General features: G+C 39.0%; 1 protein-coding gene across 1 annotated transcript; it reads left to right on the forward strand.

The window, feature by feature from the left end:
* The first annotated feature begins 1,267 nt into the window (after window positions 1-1,267).
* On the forward strand, window positions 1,268-18,217 carry LOC132175032 (ABC transporter C family member 10-like). Its single transcript, XM_059586831.1, has 11 exons — window positions 1,268-3,335; window positions 3,809-4,129; window positions 4,214-4,300; window positions 4,632-5,219; window positions 5,300-5,464; window positions 5,893-6,187; window positions 7,282-7,496; window positions 8,352-8,657; window positions 17,272-17,335; window positions 17,415-17,654; window positions 17,898-18,217. The coding sequence occupies exons 1-11, from the start codon at window positions 1,278-1,280 to the stop codon at window positions 18,005-18,007; spliced, it is 4,449 nt and encodes a 1,482-aa protein (XP_059442814.1). The 5' UTR covers window positions 1,268-1,277; the 3' UTR covers window positions 18,008-18,217.

Genomic DNA, 18,217 nt, shown 5'->3' on the forward strand with positions numbered 1-18,217 from the left:
TTCATCTTTTCCATTAAAAAGCCCTCCCTCTTTTGTTGCAGCAGAAAAAAAAAAAAACAAAAAGGTTAATGAGCCACACAAAGCTTCAGCTTTTTTCACTTTTTGACACTAAAGATATGCCTTCTACCACAACAATTATGTATAAGGAACAAAAGAGTTCAATGATGTACGTAGCACACTTTTTTTGTTTTTTTGTTTTTTGGTTTTTTTTTTTTGGTTTTTTTCCTACCATCTAGCACACTATTTATTTAACCATTATGTCCACAAAAGTGGCATTTGGACATAGAAATTATTAACAATTTTTTCATCTTTCATAAAAATAATTTTTTATAAGGAGTAATACTACTCTTACTCTCACTCTTCTTTACACCCATTTTCTCACAACCGTAGGTGGGTTTTAAAATTACAATTGGATCAAATTCCAATAAAGATTCATCTCATATTCAATGGTGGTTTTAAAAGCTACATATGAGTGTACAATGATCCGTCAAGAGATGAAGTCAACTTGATAGAAATTAAAGCGTATGTATATGGCGAAGAATTTGATCAATAAGCTTTATGTGGAGATGCAACTATATGGTTTATAGATGGAGAAAAATATAGATATGCTCGAGCACCTCAACGAGTTTAACATGTTAAATTCACAATTGTTAAACTTTGGAATGAAGATTGAAGAAGAAGATAAAGTGATAGTTTTGCTGGCATCGCATCGCTTGGTTACAACATTATTGTATGAGAAATAAACACTAGAGTCGGAGGAGGCGATGTGCCAATAAGTAAACTTAAGCTTATTAACTTAGGCTTTTGTGCTAGAGTGGTGTTTAAATATGTATATTAATGTACTATGAGTAAAAGCTCGCAAACCATTTATCTCCCCAACAAGCAACATAGTATAAGTGAATAGAAAAATTTATTGTTACATTTGAGTCCAGCCCCTCAAAAATGAATCGTTGGCTCTATCACTGGTTCTAATTCTGTTTGTTTATATGAGACAAGTGGTAGTTTAACATGATATCAGAGTCAAAGGTCTTGGAATCTCCATCAAATCACTCCCATTTAAATTAAATATTTTATGTGTTGGGCCTTACATATTAAAAGGGAGTTTGAGTCCACACATGAGGGAGAGTGTTAAAGTAATGATTAAATTATTAAATTAACCTCTTCCTGTCCGCTTAAACTTTTGAGTTTAATAATGTGTTCAAAGAGACATTGGTTTGAGACATTTAAGTCCTGCAATACTGGTACTCTTTTGAGTTTGCAGCTTGCAGAGATTAGCCATGGCAAACAGTTTCTGGAGAGTGTTCTGTGGGAATTCTGAGTGTTCAAGTGAAGTTGCGAAGAGATGCAACTATGGTTTTCTATTCATAATCGACCCAAATACATGCATCAACAGTTGTTTGGTCATGTCTTTTGATTTCCTGCTTCTGCTCATTCTCATATCTATCTTCATCTCAAGGAAAATTATAGCACACTCACAGTTTGATCACTTCCCTCCAGTTGTGATTTGCTCAGCCATTTTTAATGGTGGTCTTGCTTTGGCTTACTTGGGATCCGGGATTTGGATATGTTATGAGCAACAGAAGGCAAAGAGAACCATTTTACCATTGCATGGATGGCTAGTAATGCTATCCCAAGGGTTCACATGGTTGCTGCTGGATTTTACATTACTTATTGGCAATCTACACCTCCGACACATAACAACTGCGAAGCTTTGTTCAACTGTCATCTTCTTCTTTGCAGGTTTCCTCTGCTTTTCATCTATTTGGACCATTATTGTGAACAAAACATCATCTATTGAGATGGTACTGGAAATATTATCCTTTCCGGGAGCATTCCTGTTGCTCTTCTGTATTTTGCAGGCACAGACGTATGTGGAAACTGAAACAGACTTGAGTCAAGTGGCTTCATATGCACCTTTGCAAGGTGAAAAAGCCAATTATGCCACATGTGAAGAGTATTCTAATGAAAATGTCACACCTTTTGCCAAAGCTGGATTTCTTAGTACCATGTCATTTTGGTGGATGAATCCATTAATGAAGCAGGGGAAGAAGAAAATTCTTGAGGAAAATGTCATTCCACAGTTGCGGCAGGCAGACTGTGCACAAACATGCTACTTAATGTTTAAGGAGCAACTAAACAAACGAAAACAAAAAGGAACATGTGAATCCCCTTCAATGTTGTCTGTACTTTTTTCCTGCCAGAAAAAAGAGATTATAATTTCTGGGTTATTTGCATTGATCAAGGTCCTCACAGTATCCTCTGGTCCAATGTTTCTTAAAGCATTCATTGAGGTTGCTGAAGGTGAAGAAGCTTTTAGATATGAGGGTTATGCACTTGCTGGAGGGCTCTTCCTGGCAAAGTGTTTGGAATCATTCTCCGAGAGACAATGGTTCTTTAGAACCAGATTGATTGGGCTGCAAGTAAGATCCTTCCTGTCTGCAGCTATTTATCAGAAACAACTAAGACTCTCAAATGCTGCTAAGGTGACTCATTCTCCTGGTATGATAATGAACTATGTCACTGTAGATGCCAATAGAATAGGGGAATTCCCATGTTGGTTTCATCAGATTTGGTCAACATGCCTTCAGCTGTGTCTTGCATTAGTGATTGTCTACCATTCTGTGGGGCTAGCAACTGTTGCAGCTTTACTTGCAATCATACTGACGGTGCTTGCAAGTTCTCCATTAGCCAAATTGCAGTATAAATATCAGACAAAGCTCATGGGATCACGAGATAAGAGGCTGAAGGCCATTGCAGAAGCTCTTGCAAATATGAAGGTCTTGAAGTTGTATGCTTGGGAGAAACATTTTGATAATGTCATACAAGTGTTAAGGAAAGAAGAATCCAAGTGGATACTATCAGTTTCATCACAAAAGGGGTTCCAGCTGATATTGTTTTGGTCGTCTACCATTTTAGTGTCGGCAGTCACCTTTTGGTCTTGCTACTTCCTTGGAATTCCACTCACTACTAGTAATGTATTCATGTTCCTAGGAAGTCTGCGTATTGTTCAGGAGCCTATTAGGATGATCCCCGATGTTGCTGGAATTTTCATTGAAGCAAATGTTTCGTTAGCTCGGATTGAAAAGTTTCTGATGGCGCCAGAGTTAGAGAACAGAAATACAAGTCCAGTGTGCAAAGGGAAGGAGCTTGATCAGTCCATATTTATCAGTGACACTGAAATATCGTGGGAGACTAATTCTTCAAATGGCACACTAAGAAACATAAATTTGGTGGTGAAACCAGGAGAAAAGGTAGCTATTTGTGGAGAGGTTGGATCAGGTAAATCAACCCTTTTAGCTGCAATTCTTGGAGAGGTGCCAAACGTCAAAGGCATAGTAAGTAATCATTTCATTCCTTGTCCATGAAGTAGCATAAACTCTCAATTTCAGCCTTGTATATGTTAAGTTTTTGTTGAGACTTAGGAGGCATATTTTTTGATAACTCGGGTATTCAGGGCTTCGCCCCAACTAGATCCCGGGGACACCATACAAAGCACCCTCTCCACACGAGTAGGGTAAACTCGGGCTTTCGTGTGCGAGCGTGGCCCTAAGAATTGTTTACACTCAATAGTGGTCCAAACTTAGACCTGGGGCTTTATGAGAGGGCCAAGTGACTTACCATTAGGGCCAACCGCTTGGGGTTGACTTAGGAAGCATATTTCGAAGAAGAATATGATATTTTGCTTTCATTTCTTTAGTTTCCCCCCTACTAAATTTGTGGAAGATACATTGTTTGCCTGCTGAATTTTATGCTTCAATTATATATCTAAGTTCAAGTGTTGATAAAGCTTCTTTGTCGACATTTTCAGGTTAATGTTTATGGAAAGAAAGCATATGTTTCTCAGACATGTTGGATCCAGACAGGGTCTATACGAGAAAACATTCTATTTGGGTCTCCCATGGATGCGCTTAGATACAAAGATGTTCTTAGAAGATGTTCCCTAATAAAGGACCTCGAGATGCTTCCATTTGGAGATCTCACAGAAATAGGAGAAAGAGGTGTTACTCTGAGCGGTGGACAAAAGCAGCGGGTTCAACTTGCACGTGCACTCTATCAGGATGCAGATGTATATCTCTTGGATGATCCATTCAGTGCAGTTGATGCACATACAGCAACCAATCTATTTAATGTAATAATTTGTTCTTAGGCAACTACTTGTATTTGTTTTTGTTTTGTTGAGAGACAAAGCTCATATAATATGCCTTGTGGCCAGGAATATGTCATGGAAGGTCTATCTAGGAAGACAGTCTTGTTGGTGACTCATCAAGTGGACTTCCTTCCTGCATTTGATTCTGTTTTGGTGGGTATATCAGTGAAACTATGCTGCTTTCTCAAATCTCTTTCTTTGATTTAAGGTTCGTTTGGTTTTCTGATTCCAAAATGAGTGATTTAAACTTAACGATTTGGAAACATAATTTTTAAAAATGCAGTTAACCGTTTGGTAAAGAATTCACAATTTTGTCTTTGAAATCTTAAAAACGCATCCCCCTCGTAATTTGAAATAGCATGCGATTTTAAAAAAGGCACTTTCAAATGATATAGTTTTTGTAATTTGGTTTAAAGACGCACATTTGATACGTGAAATCACAATGTCAAAAGCACTCTTATATATTTATTGGTTTTGTTGGCAGTTTATGACTGAAGGGAAAATCCTAAGGGCTTCTACATATGATCAGTTGCTGGCTTCCAGTCAAGAATTTCAAAATCTTGTCAATGCACACAATGACAGTGTTGGTTCTGATAGACAAGCCAAATATGCTTCTTCTGAAAAATCTAAAACCTCGAAAAGTGAGATCCAGAGAAATTACAGTGAGAAGCAGTTAATATCATCTTCAGGAGATCAATTGATTCAGCAGGAAGAAAGAGAAATAGGAGACACTGGCTTCAAGCCTTACATACAATATCTGAACCATAACAAAGGCTTTTTATACTTCTCCTTGACAATGATATGTCATGCCATATTCATAGTTGGTCAAATTATACAAAACTACTGGTTGGCTGCTCACATCCAGGATCCTCATGTAACTAGAGTAAAACTGCTCGCAGTTTTCTCTATCATTGGGTGTATCCTAGTACTCATTTTGCTTATTAGATCCTTTTTCCTAGTTCTTGTAGGCTATGGTGCTTCAAACTTAATTTTTTCCACACTTATGACCTCTCTTATCCGCGCGCCAATGTCCTTTTATGATTCAACGCCTCTGGGAAGAATTCTCAGCAGGGTAAGAGTTTCAAAACTAGAACTTATATCTATGCTTTAGAAGAACTCAATTGGTCTTACACTAAGGTTTTACTTTTACAGGTTTCATCTGATTTGAGTGCTGTTGACCTTGATGTGGCTTTCAAATTGAGTACTGCAGTTGGCTCATTTATGGTTGCATACTCTGGCTATGGAATATTAGCTACCTTAACCTGGCCAGCCTTGTTTGTCATCGTTCCCATGGTTTACCTGACTGCACTCTTGCAGGTAATACATACACCAACAACAACAGACATTTTTATAAGGGATTGAAAGTTGGATTGACAATTTTTGACACGACCTATGAACTCGACATGAACCCAACACAAAATTAGTAAGTTAGGGTTGAGGGGTCTAACTTAATTAATTAAATATGTCGAATTATGGTTGATCTATATAATTTTATTCCCATGTTTCAACATGATCAGAACCCGAGACACAAACACAAATTACCACCCTTATTGAAAGGGCATGCATCTTACAGCTATTTTGACATCTTGCATGACAATAATGAAATGGCTGCAAAATAGATGTACACACAAACTCTCACTATATCATGTTAGCTAGGAAGCTACCTCCTACGCTTTCTGGTTTCTCATACTTATCCAGCCTTCTCAAGAAATAAACAGAGTTCTTGTTTTTGTTTGGATGTATAGAGATACTACTTTGCTTCTGCAAAAGAGTTAATGCGAACGGACGGCACAACCAAGTCTTTAATTGCAAGCCACCTTGCTGAATCCATCGCTGGAGCCATGACAATTAGAGCTTTTGGGGAGGAAGAGCAGTTCTTCTTAAAGTACTTGAACCTTATTGACAGAAACGCCAGACCATTCTTCCATTGTTTTTCAGCAAATGCCTGGTTGATCCAACGCCTGGAAATTCTATGTGCAATTGTTCTCTCATTCTCAGCACTTGCCATAACTTTGCTTGGGCTTGGAGCTTCTGCCTCTGGTTAGTAATATCAGTTTCCTTAACTAAATGCTATTCTAATAATAATTTATTCTAATAGTAAATGTAATATTTGCTTTACACATCACTGTCTTGTCTTGCATACCATGTGCCCTTATTTGGCACACTTCACCTAATACATTCCCTTGTAGTTCAATATCTTCAAGTAAATAGAATCAAAATGTTGTCTTATTGAGCATTTTCTACTGTGGACGTATACCTTTAACACCGAACCATTTCAATTATTTTTGTCTTTTTTCTCTCTCTAATATTTCTGTATATTTTCCTTTTAGGAAAAATTACACTTACACCCTCAAACTTACACTCAAATTACAAACGTCCTCCAAATTTTAAAAAGTTACAATTGACCCACTCAAATTACCCCACCGGTAGGTTTTCTGATAACTTGGATGGCATACGCTTCACGTGACTTAAAATATCTATTATGTCCCCTATCATCTGTGTGAAAATATAATTATGCCCTTGAATTAAAAACAAACAAAAAAAAATCTAATGCAGAAGTATTACGATTATTTTGTGTCACGTGTATCGCCCGTGACCCATTTTCTGTCAGATTTAACAAAAACTAACAAATGGGGTTAAGTGAAAAAACTTGGTAGTTTGGAGGGACATTGTGATTTTTTAAAAGTTTTGGAAGCATTGCAATTTAGATATAAGTTTGAGAGGGTTATCCTATATCTTATAAGTTTTGGTGCTTCTGCATATTTTGGTTATCTGTTCTCTACTCTGCACATTGAACATATGTGTTTCTTAGAACTAACAAGTAAGGGTTATCCTACTCTTTGCATTTTGTGATCTTTGACTTGCATTAACCAACAACTTATGACATAAACATTCTTCCCTGTTCATGTTTAACCTATCTTAACTGAAGCTCCATATTATCATCATTTGGGGACATTTCTAGGATTCCTGACATCTTTGAGCTTCTTCAGCCAAAGCAACTCATGGATAGGTAGTTCAAGAATGTTATTTAGCATGCTATATATAACTGATACTGAAGAAAGGTTTGAAGAACATTAGCCATCTGCAGTATATTCTCTAACCAACATTTTTTTGTTTTCAAAATATGATGTCAGGGTTTATTGGGATGGCACTTTCATATGGTCTTTCATTAAATGTAAATGTCGTTTATGCTGTTCAAACCTGGTGCTTGGTAGAAAATCTCATTACTTCTGTAGAAAGGCTTGAACAATACATGCATATTCCTAGTGAAGCTGCTCAAGTAATTGAAGGTCACCGGCCCATGCAGAATTGGCCTATTGTTGGTGAAGTGAAGATATGTGATTTAAAGGTAAACAAGAACGAAATCACCCGAAAACATGGGAAACTTCTCTTATCTCCATTGATATGTCAATGATTTTGAAATGTTGACCTCGAATTATTAAAAGTTGCAGTGTGTGTATTTCCTTGTTTAGCCCTTTTAATTTTCATCCCTACCATTTTGTGTTAACTCAAACGGTTAACAAGTGAAATATTTATTATAACCCTATAAGATTTATAAAATACAAATTTACCCTTAATTTAAAATAATAAATAAAAAAAAACTGTAAATTAACATATATAAAATAAATAAATCAAAACCACAGCTTTGCCGTGACCAAACTCGTGGGTCAGAAAATGTTAACTTTTATTAAAGAAGTATTTTTAAAAATGGGAGTATTTTGGTTATTTTGATATCTTCCATTAGGATTTAACGAAAAATTCTAATTGAGAGGTGAAATTAAAAGGGTCTGAAAATTAGAATACACACTTTTAATAATTCAAGGTCAACATTGCAAAACTAGTTACTCATCGATGGAGGCAATTAAGGAAGTTTTCCAAAATAAGAAAAGTATTACTCTGTACATCCACTGATCCACATGCTTAGATGAAAGAAATCAACCCAAAAGAAAATAGTATGAGTAATGCTACACGAACTCTTTCTCATGCACTTTCAAATGCTTATTCCTTAATGTGGCAGATGCCCTGCCAGCTTTCCATTGCAACGTTTTTTAATTCCATCTGCTTACTCTCTTATTGCCACTGCCACATTAGAAAATAAGCACCAAACATTATAAACAAGCAAGTTCGTGTAGCATTTTGCTATGTACATCCACATGCTTAGAACTATGGAAATGTATATATTCAATAACATGTGATGAACCAGGTAAGGTATCGGCCCAATGCTCCATTAGTTCTTCAGGGGATAAGTTGCATATTCGAAGGAGGGCAGAAAATTGGGATTGTTGGGCGGACTGGCAGTGGAAAAACAACTCTTATTAGTGCTTTGTTTCGTCTGGTGGAGCCAACAGAGGGAAGGATCATTATAGATGATGTTGACATTTCTTCAATTGGGCTTCATGATCTAAGATCACGTTTAGGAATCATACCACAAGATCCAACACTCTTCAGTGGGTCTGTCAGATACAATCTAGACCCCTTGTCAGAGCATACTGATCAAGAGATATGGGAGGTATGGCTTTTGTTCCCCTGTTTTTGTTATAAGAATTGATTGAAATCTGAACATTAATTCCTTATTAGATGAGACTAAATTATATAATTTTGACTAATCTTTTTGGAGTATAACGTAAATACGATGAGCATTTTCTTGAATCTTGACAATCTGTTATCTATAACACTTTCTAACGACCGAATTCAATATTTGAAGTGTTGAAGTATATTTTTGGACGACTAGAGTCATCGGAAGTCCGCCGGTCTCCAGGAGGATTGAGGATACTCTGATGCTTAAATCGATAAAAGTTTTATGAAAAAACCTAAATAAAGAACGTGAGATACATCAAAGAATGTGTTGAGATAAAATAATTCTAGGATCACTAATGAAGCAAAAAAATAGCATAATAGAAAATAACAATCAGTTACACAAGATACTAAGGTTTAAGTGGTTCGGCTTCACAAGCCTACATCAACTGGTGGAAGTGAACTAGGATAAATTCACTAACAAAATGATGGAGTACAAAGAGTAGTACAAATAAAACCCTTCAAACCCAAAAGCCCCAATACACTCAAGCTCACAAACACACAAGGGAATTAAATACAAAAGATAAATTTTTAGGGTAATTACCTTTTCCCCCATAAGCTACAACACATTTTCACTTTGCCTCCATGAACTACCATCCCTATTACCCAGCCGCCACGAACTACCATTTTGTGCCCAAAACCCCCCTTAATTTCGTCAGTCAAAGGCGTTAACTCAGACGATCTACCCATCACTTTGTTCCCATGAACTACAATTCATTGTCACTTTGCCTCCATGAACTACGACACATTGTCATTTTGTACCCATAAAGTACAATGCATTGTCACTTTAACCGTATGAGTTAACGCCTTTGACTGACGAAAGAGGGTTTTGAACACAAAATGGTAGTTCGTAGGGGTTGAGCAGTAGGGTTGCTAGCTCATGAAAGCAACGTGAAAATGTGTTGTAGTTTATGGAAGAAAAGGTAATTACCCCTAAATTTTTTCTTAATTCTCTAAGAACTTGTAGCACTCTTATTTTCTCTCTAATTCCACACGGAGCTGCTGCGAAGCTCACATTTTCTCCCAAAATGGAGCTACTGCCCTCTCAACTAACCATCAGAATTTTAAGTCTTCAATATATATAGAGGCTAAGGCTTACCTACAATAAGAGATAGTCGGCCAAGAATGCTTCACTGTGCAGTAAAGTAAAAAACTTCACCACAAAGTAACTTAAAGAGACAAAACAGTAACTAATAAATAAAAGGGCCCACCATGACTTGTGAAACACAAGTCATTATCCAAAAGAATGTCTGGGGTACCAAGAGTTCCACCTTTTTATGGGAAATGCTACTCGTCGAATATAGTAGCATTGATATCAAATGAGGTGCAATTTTTCTTAGATCATCTCTATTTTTCTTAGAGCATCTCATTTTTTTTTTTAAATTAATATTAAAATATTCTTACTTTTTATATTACATTATTTACTCTTATAACTATTTAAATAAAAAAATTATTACAAAACAAAACATTTTCACTTTTCAATACAACTTTTTTACTTTTCTATACTAATTATTACACTCATTTTTTTCCTCACCAATCATAAATAGTGCATTGTAAAGAGCTTGTTGTTTACCAAACAAAGCCCATATATGCCTTATTTTCTTGCTCCGACAGTCCTTGTAAAATAGAACTTTTTTCAACAATTGCTACAATAAATATTTGAAAGTTTAATGTAATAATTTTTAAGTAATATTTTATTATACTTTCTCTTTTTTTCTATTTTTTTACTATTTTCTCTCTCTTTTGATTGGGAAAGAAAAAGAAATGATTAAAATGTTAAAATATTTCCATAATAGATCCGTTATTTTTCCATAACATGTATAAATAAAATCTAACAATGACACATCTTTAATATTCTCTGGACATGCTTTTAATATTTGCCACACGAATCTCTTGTAGATGCCCAATATATGGAAGAAAACTGTGTTTTGTATGTGTAGAGAGACTATTACTCTAGAGTCAAGCCAAGCTAAAACCGCCGGCCGGCCGATGAAAATTCCGATTTCGAAGAAACTAATGGGAACAATTGGGAGGTGTAGCCTTTGAGGTGGCGCTACCCATTGTTCGTCAAGGCCATTGGGGAGGAATCGAAATTTTGCAGGGCGGGGAATACGCCAGTTTTCTGAATCTTGTGGTTTTCTCTGTAGTTCTAACTAGTGGAGAAGAAATAGTTTTTCCAGACCTTTGGGACTGTGAAAGGAATAGTTCTCGCATCGCTCTTTGTTCTCACCTCAAATGGCAGACAACCTGGCCAAACCTTGGGGAAACCTGTCGTTGACGGAAGAGGAAGATGGCGTGGAAATTGATATTCAAGATGAAGATTTATCAACAGGGGTTTCTTTGGGGAAATCATGTGTTATTGGGAAACTAATGGTGGACCACGTGGTGAGCAAAGAAACCATCCGAAAAACTCTAATAAGGTGGTGGAAACCTGCTGAAGATCTTTTCTTCAAAGTTCTTGGGGAGAATATGTTTTTGATCGAATTCTCTGAAGCAAGGGATAAGGAACGGGTATTGGGGGGAAGACCTTGGGTCTTCGAAGGCAGTCTCTTTTTGGTCGAGGATTTTGATGGACTTGCACAACCATCAGACTACACTTTTGACAAAGCGGCTTTCTGGGTTCGAATGGTAAATCTCCCACTGGCATGTATGGGCAATGACATTGGACGGAAGATCGGCGATTCAGTAGGTACGGTGGAAGCGGTGGACACGGAGGCAAATGGAATGGGCTGGGGAGAATCTTTACGAGTTAAAATTCGTCTAGATTTAACCAAACCACTTTTGCGGGGACGAAAATTGAATATCCAGGGGAAACCGGTTTGGATAACTTTCCAGTACGAACGACTTCCAATATTCTGTTTTCATTGTGGTGTAATTTGCCATGGGAAAACGGGTTGCTCGAACAAAAGTGAGCTGCGTAACCAGGAAACCATTCCACGATATGGGCCGTGGCTGAGAGCTCCATCTCCGACGAGGAAAACGGATAGAGTTTTCGGGCGAAACATTCCAACCAGAGGGCAAGCGAGGACTGCACAGGAGGAGCGGCCTGGGCGAACTGCTGACCGGGAAACCAGACCAGGTTTTGGTCGGAAAACTGAGAATTCGGATGCCGGCGAAGGAGAGGATAGGAGAAAAGTATTTCGGGAAAGCCAGAGATTTGTCTCCCGAAATGGAAAAAGCGAGGGGTCGGGCGTGCATCAGGGGAAGAATATCAGGGATTGCCATGTGGAGGATGTTCTTTCTAAGGAACGACAAGCTGGAGATATTAATGGAGAGAAGAAATCTTTGAATTTTAAAAATGATATGCGGACCCACAAGAGTAAAGACGCAGCACAAGAAGAGAAAGATTTTACGAAGGCTGGAAAATCTACAAAAGGGAAGGACCAGCTGTCACCTTTGGGTGTTTGGCCCATTGGATTCAATGAAATAGGGAAGAGCCCAAGTTCTATGCATAAGGGCCTGGGAGGCGATCATTCTAGCCCACGGGGAACTTACACAGGATTGATACTTGCAGACGTGGAAAAAACCATGAGTGAAAGCCAGGGGGGGATTGCGAAGCTGAAGGAAAAATTTAATGGAGATCAAAGGGAGATGGTGATACCTTTGAAGAGGAAAAATAGAGAAGACGAGCAGAATGAGATACTTCCTATTGTATCGGGGAGCCGGAAAAAAAGAGGACAAGGGGGGGAAGAGAAGGAGGAGGTAAACACAAAGAAGACTTGCCAATGGGTTGATAGTAATTTAGTCGAAAATGGTTCGGGAATGGCGGAGGCTGTTTTACAGCCCCGCCGACCGCAATGATCGTTCTTAGCTGGAACTGTCGAGGGCTTGGGAACCCTCGCACAGTTCATGTCCTTCGTCGCTTGGTGAAGGAAAAGAAACCCAACTTGGTTTTTCTTATGGAAACCAAGTTACGCCATAATAAAATGGAGAGTGTCCGGATGAAATTGGGGTTCGATAATATGTTTGTCGTGGATTGTATGGGTAAAAGTGGAGGTTTGGCCTTGCTATGGGAGTCGGAGAGCGGAGTTGAAATCCAAAATTTTAGCCGACGACATATAAATGCTAAAATTCACAGCCACACTCTTGATCTGGATTGGAAGTTTACGGGCTTTTATGGCCACCCGGAGGCAAATAAGCGACATGAAGCATGGGCTTTGTTGAAACATTTAGCTAGTTTAGACCCCAAACCGTGGATGTGTATTGGAGATTTCAACGAGGTGTTAACAATGTCGGAAAAATGGGGTGGCAATGTGCGCCAATGGGGTCTAATGCAAGCTTTTCAACAAACCCTTGAGGAGTGTGAATTGAACGATTTGGGGTATAATGGACCCAAATTTACTTGGAGTAATTGTCAAGATGGCTTGGAGCTAGTCAAGGAGAGATTGGACCGTGGCTTAGCAAACCAGGCTTGGCGGACTTTGTACCCGGATGCAATGATCACTGTGGAGGCAACAATTTGCTCTGATCACGCTCCACTTTTATTACAAATGGTCCGAAATTTTGAGCCAGCTCGACAGAGTCCACGTTTCAGGTTTGAAGCATGTTGGGCTTTGGACGAAGAATGCCAGGAAATCCTCCAGAATGCATGGACCCGGCCCAGCACACATGATAAGAAGTGGGATGCTTTAAATGACAAGTTGAAGGGATGTGTGGCGAAGCTCCTTCATTGGAAGAGTACCCAGAATGAAAGCATGCAGGCCCAAATTACAAGGCTGAAAAAACAGCTAGTGAGGCTACAGGAGAAGGACGAATTGGGGGCTGCTACAGAAGCGAAACAGCTCCAACTGAAACTGCAGATTATGTTAGACAAGGAAGAACTGTGGTGGAAACAACGGGCACGGGAGGACTGGCTAAAATATGGCGACCGTAATACTAAGTATTACCACGCTTGTGTCAACTCTAAACGCAGGAGAGGTTATGTGGGGTCAATTACGGATGATAATGGGCTGATTTGGAATACACCAGTGGAGGTGGAAAGGGCTTTTGTGCAGTATTTCACTACACTCTTCACCCAGGGACAGCTTGGGGATGTTCATCCGTGTACTCATCATCTCATGGGCCGAGTGTCTGCAGAAATGAATATGGAACTTACACAGAATTTTACAGCAGCTGAAATCACAACAGCACTTTTCCAGATGTCCCCCCTCAAAGCACCGGGTCCAGACGGCTTGAATGCTTGCTTTTTTCAAAAAAATTGGAGCACCATGGGAGATGAGGTATGCAAGGTTATTCTTGAAATCCTTCATTTTGGTGAGATGCCCTGTGATTTGAATATGACTCATATAGCACTGATTCCTAAACGGAAAAATCCAACGAGCGTTTCGGAATTTAGGCCTATAAGCTTATGCAATGTTTTGTATAAGATTATAGCCAAAGTTCTTGCAAACAGACTCAAAAAGATTTTGCCAAATATTATTGACCAGTCACAAAGTGCCTTTATTCCGGGCCGCCTTATCTCGGATAATGTCTTGGTGGCTTATGAAACCCTACATACGATGCATTCTCGAATGTGTGGTAAGAAAGGTTTCATGGCTGTTAAACTTGACATGAGTAAGGCATATGATCGAGTGGAATGGCGATTTTTGGAGGCCGTTATGAGGAGGATGGGTTTTGATGAAAGGTGGATTTCTTTAATTATGATGTGTGTCAGATCGGTGCGATATTCAGTAATTGTTAATGGATCACCATGTGGGTTGATTACCCCGACTAGGGGTATTCGCCAAGGAGACCCCATATCCCCGTACCTTTTTCTCCTATGTGCAGAGGCTCTTAGCTCTATGCTATACCAGGCCCGAAGGGAGGGACTTTTGACAGGGGTCCCAACATCAAAAAACGGCCCGGTTATTAGCCACCTCTTCTTTGCGGATGACAGCCTTCTTTTTTGCAGGGCTTCTCTCTCCCAATGGAATCATCTATATTTTATTTTGCATCAGTACGAGTTGGCGTCCGGACAAAAAATGAATACCAACAAAACGGGGATCTTTTTTAGCCGCAATACATCTAATGTGGTTAAGGAATTGATTCAGGGTGTTGCAGGAATCCCTCCTACACAGCGCTTTGATAAATATCTGGGCTTACCAGCTTTAGTGGGTCGTTCTCGAATGACAGCTTTCAAGAACCTAAAAGAGAAAGTATGGAAACGGCTTCAAGACTGGAAGCTAAAATTCCTTTCTCAAGCTGGGAAGGAGATATTATTGAAAGCAGTGATCCAAGCCATCCCAACATATTGTATGAGCATTTTTATGCTCCCAAAATCATTATGTTCGGAGATCAATTCTTTGATGATGAGGTTTTTTTGGGGACACAAAGAGAAGGAGAAAAGGATCCATTGGATGAGCTGGGAAAAAATGGGCAAATCAAAGGTTGCGGGAGGTATGGGCTTTCGAGATTTGCATTGTTTTAACAAGGCTCTTCTGGCTAAGCAAATTTGGAGAATGTGGAAGAGGCCCGACAGTTTACTATCACGTATCATAACAGCCAAATATCACCCTGGGTGTTCAATCTTAGAAGCTCCGTTAGGACACAACCCATCATTTGCATGGAGGAGTATTCAAAGTTCGTGTGATTTAGTTCGGGAGGGGCTATTTTGGAGAATCGGGAATGGCCAATTAGTACGGATTTGGGAAGATAGATGGCTCCCCATTCCATCTACCTTTAAGGTGCATTCACCCCCAAGGTTGTTGGATCCTCAAGCTACAGTCAGTACTCTTATAGAAGGGGAGACGCGTTGGTGGAATCATGCTCTCTTGGAGAGACTCTTTACCAGGGAGGAAATAGCCATAATCCGTTCAATACCAATAAGCCATACGAACCAGGAAGACAAGTGCCTATCATCTCCAAAAAGAGTGTGAAATGGGATCCAAGGAGGAAGGGTCTTCTCGGGCAAACTCTGAAGGATTCTGGAGATCAATGTGGAAGCTTCAAGTCCCCAATGCGGCGAAGCTTTTTTTATGGCGGGCTTGTCTTGAGATTCTCCCCACCCGGGACAATCTTTGCCGCCGTAAAATTATTTCCTCACCAATGTGTCCCATATGCGATCTTGAGCCTGAGACGACTTTCCACATTTTGTGGCAATGTCCGTCGGCGAGGGATGTTTGGGGAGCTGGAAATATAAAATTCCAGAAAAGTGTTTATGAAGGTCCAGAGTTTACCCAGGTTGTTAATGACATGATCCGGAAATGCAGTGATGCGGAAATCCAGCAGTTTGTGGGAATAGCTCGCGGGATATGGCATCGACGGAACGAGTATGTGCATGGAGGATCTTTTGTTCACCCAAACTCTGTTTTACAGCACGCAGTTCAAGCGTCGGCAGATTTTGCCTCCCGGCAAACGACGGCTCAGAAGAGTTCTTCCTCTGACTCGAGTAATACACCCAAATGGATGCCTCCCCCAAACGGGTGGTACAAAGTTAATTGGGATGCTGGAGTTGATAGGAGGCACGGACGTATAGGACTGGGGGCTCTCATTCGCGACTTTCAGGGGCGCATGGTGGCTGCTAAGAGTTTGACCCACCCGGGTCTGTTGGATCCCACATCCGCAGAAGCACTGGCTGCTTTAATGGCTATTAAATTGTGCCAAGATCGGGGTTTCCAAAACCTGAAGCTGGAGAGTGATGCCAAGGTGCTGGTAGACGCTGTGAATGACACGGAAACTGATGACAGCATTAGAGGTCACCTGGTGGCAGATATAAAACTCTCATTGCTGGGAATGCCGGGCTGGGAGATGGTCTATATCCCACGCAAGATCAATTGGGCGGCCCACACATTAGCTAGTCTGGCGACGTCAGAAACCATGGATCATGAGTGGGGCTCTGTTGCTCCTGAGTGTATTTGTGAAATTTTAGAGGCGGATCGTATTGGATCAGTGCCTCCTGATTTGAATTAATGAGAAACCAAGCTTTTATCAAAAAAAAAAAGAGACTATTACTCTCAATCCTAATTTTCACATTACCTAATGAAGTTTAATAGACTAACTTCACTTATATATAGGGTGAGAGTAAATGACTTTTTCATGTGTCTATAAAATTTGGCTCATCCCATTAATTATGGCCTTACAACTAAACAAATGAATATGCTAATCCACACAAAAGGAATAAATACAACAATCTTCCACTTTGATAGTATAAGTCATTTAACCATAAAACAAATGTAATCAAGTGTCTTGGGACGTGTGAGCGTGTGTCTCACATTGAAAAAATCAAAAGGAATAAATACAACAATAAAATAATACTGAAAAAATATTTAATTAGAGTAAATGGTTAAAATAGATGTTTGTTTGAAGTGTGTAGTGAAAAAAAAAAAAGAAAAAAAAAAGGGTTGTATTTTGAGTAGTTAAAATAAAAACACTTACTAAAGATAGTCTTATTGAATGTGATTTACCATGTGAGTCGAATTAACGGCCATGATGGTGTATAGTTTCCAAACGAAAAAGATCTTGAAATTGTTTTTTTTTTTTTTTTTTTTTTTGATGATTTGATTATCTTTCATATAGAAACGAAATGTATTACTAATTCACATACCATGTCAACATTTATGAATGTGTCACAGGTTCTAGAAAAATGTCAGCTTCGAGAGACAATCTGTGAAAAAGAGGAAGGCTTGAATTGCTTAGGTAATAACTTGTGTATGCGGGTGATGATTACCCAATTGGTTTAGAAAATCACAAGCAATAATAATCATATGAATTGCAGTAATGGAAGATGGATCAAACTGGAGCTTGGGGCAGAGACAATTGTTTTGTTTGGGGCGTGCATTGCTCAAGAGAAGCCAGATTCTAGTGCTTGATGAGGCCACTGCCTCCATTGATAATTCAACAGACTCCATCATCCAGAATACTTTGCGGACAGAATTCTTAACCTGCACAGTCATAACTGTTGCCCACCGGATTCCAACTGTCATGGACTGTTCTAAGGTTCTTGCTATGAGTGATGGTCAGTACTCTATCCCTATGCTGGCTCTCTGTTTGAGGTTGTTTTTTTTATTTTTATTTTTATGTTTTTGTTTAAAAAATTGTTCTAACGTACCAGTTATTTTTATTTTTATTATTATTTTTATTAAAGGTATTTTTTAATGATTTTTGTCTTGAAAGAAGAAAGCAAAAGGCAGAAACAGAGCCACTATTCCATCTTATCTATAATGCAAGCAGTGACATATTTGTTATTTTATATTGACAGGAAAAATAGTGGAGTATGATGAGCCATCAAAGCTGATGAACAATGGTGCCTCGCTCTTTGGGCAGCTTGTCAAGGAGTACTGGTCTCGTTCTTCAAATGCCACCATTTGATCCCAAGATTGCTACTCGATGTAACAACTCAATATTATTAAAATTAAATAAATAAATAAGGGTGTGTTCAGTCCCCTCAATGATTGTCTAGCATGACGTAGTTGGAGATAATTAAGCTTGATTCAAGCCTTATCGTAATCATGATTGTCATTATTGTTGTGATTACTATTTTTATTATAAAAATAGATAGTGGGAAGCCTTTTACAATTA

The sequence above is a fragment of the Corylus avellana genome, chromosome ca3, assembly GCF_901000735.1.
Source record: "Corylus avellana chromosome ca3, CavTom2PMs-1.0".
Lineage (NCBI taxonomy): Eukaryota > Viridiplantae > Streptophyta > Magnoliopsida > Fagales > Betulaceae > Corylus > Corylus avellana.

Coding starts and splice junctions, on each gene's coding strand:
- LOC132175032 (XM_059586831.1), top strand. CDS start 1,278: ATGGCAAACAGTTTCTGGAGAGTGTTCTGTGGGAATTCTGAGTGTTCA. Junction 4,301..4,631: donor CTGCATTTGATTCTGTTTTG/GTGGGTATATCA, acceptor TTTTGTTGGCAG/TTTATGACTGAAGGGAAAAT. Junction 6,188..7,281: donor GCTTGGAGCTTCTGCCTCTG/GTTAGTAATATC, acceptor ATATGATGTCAG/GGTTTATTGGGATGGCACTT.